This window comes from Octopus bimaculoides, chromosome 30, assembly GCF_001194135.2.
Source record: "Octopus bimaculoides isolate UCB-OBI-ISO-001 chromosome 30, ASM119413v2, whole genome shotgun sequence".
In the NCBI taxonomy this organism is placed as follows: domain Eukaryota; kingdom Metazoa; phylum Mollusca; class Cephalopoda; order Octopoda; family Octopodidae; genus Octopus; species Octopus bimaculoides.
The window spans coordinates 6,642,164-6,643,729 of NC_069010.1; the positions used below are offsets into that span (position 1 = coordinate 6,642,164).

General features: G+C 42.3%; 1 protein-coding gene across 1 annotated transcript in view; it reads right to left on the bottom strand.

Moving 5' to 3' along the window:
• Positions 1-1,566, bottom strand: part of LOC106878440 (C2 domain-containing protein 3) — a 16,514-nt gene that overhangs the window by 968 nt on the left and 13,980 nt on the right. The window contains exon 15 of the mRNA XM_014927648.1: positions 1,000-1,152. Coding sequence (XP_014783134.1) covers positions 1,000-1,152 — 153 coding nt within the window. The remainder of the gene's footprint in view (positions 1-999; positions 1,153-1,566) is intronic.

Here is a 1,566-nt window from a genome sequence, read left to right on the forward strand (position 1 = left end):
ATATATATATATACATATATAAACCCGTGGAAGAGGCAGGCCCAGGAAGACCTGGGCTGAGGTGGTGAAGCAAGACCTTCGTACATTGGGCCTCACCGAGGCGATGACTACTGACCGAGACCTTTGGAAATGTGTTGTGCGTGAGAAGACCCGGCAAGCCAAGTAAGATCGTTGCCAGTGCCCCTGGACTGGCTTGTGCGGGTGGCACATAAAAGACACCATTTCGAGCGTGGCCGTTTTCGTGCGGGTGACACGTAAAAGCACCCACTACACTCTCTGAGTGGTTGGCGTCAGGAAGGGCATCCAGCTGTAGAAACTCTGCCAAATTTAGATTGGAGCCTGGTGTTGCCATCCGGTTTCACCAGTCCTCAGTCAAATCGTCCAACCCATGCTAGCATGGAAAGCGGACGTTAAACGATGATGATGATGATGATGATATATATATATATTTACACTTTATTTGTGTATTAAGTCTACCATTGGTTTCATGTTAAGAAATATCTCAACAATTCTTAAAGCCGATCACATAGGAAAGATTGGTGTTTGGGCTCATTTTCGATTAAAACATGAAAAATCATAAGAACTCACAAAGTCTTGCAAAACTTTTTGGTAAGCAAAAACAAGAAATCAAGAAAGCAGATGTTGTGTGTATCTTTCCTTGAACGGGTTGCCCATCATTGCAATATATGCTTTCGTTACTCTGTTGGAGTCTGTTATTTTGGCCTTACATACAAGTTCTTTTACCAGACAGCTATCATTAAGGGGACAGCAGTTCAGAGATCTACAATTATAATGTGTTTCTGGGGTATTCTTGGTCGAGTTGTTTTTATTGGGATTGAATATTATCAACCTCATATTGGGGGAGGCAGCTATAGCTAACTTTAACAGTGTTGCTATTGAAGATATTATAGTATTTGTGAGAGTGTGGGAACACCCCTAACCACTAAACCACACACTTTCACACAGGTGGCTATTTAACAGAAAGTAAACCTTACTTACATCCAGTTTCCTTGGAACTCGCAGAGTGTGATGCTTGAGCGGTTGACTGAGTTGGGAAACTGTACTGCACAAAGCAATCCGCTTCTCCATAGACCATTTCTTCTAAATGTTGAAGGTTATGAATGTCTTCCACAACCACTTCAAAGACATGTTCTACAAAACCAAATAAATGTGCTTTTATAAAATGTTTCGTTTCTTTTTGGACAGACTTTGTACAATATCTTATGAGATAACAGTGAGTAAAAATAGGCGCAGGAGTGGCTGTGTGGTAAGTAGCTTGCTTACCAACCACATGGTTCCGGGTTCAGTCCCACTGCGTGGCACCTTGGGCAAGTGTCTTCTACTATAGCCTCGGGCCGACCAAAGCCTTGTGAGTGGATGTGGTAGACGGAAACTGAAAGAAGACTGTTGCATATATGTATATATATATATATATATACATGCGTGTGTGTATATGTTTGTGTGTCTGTGTTTGTCCCCCCAACATCGCTTGACAACTGACGCTGGTGTGTTTACGTCCCCGTAACTTAGCAGTTCGGCAAAAGAGACCGATAGAATAAGTACTAG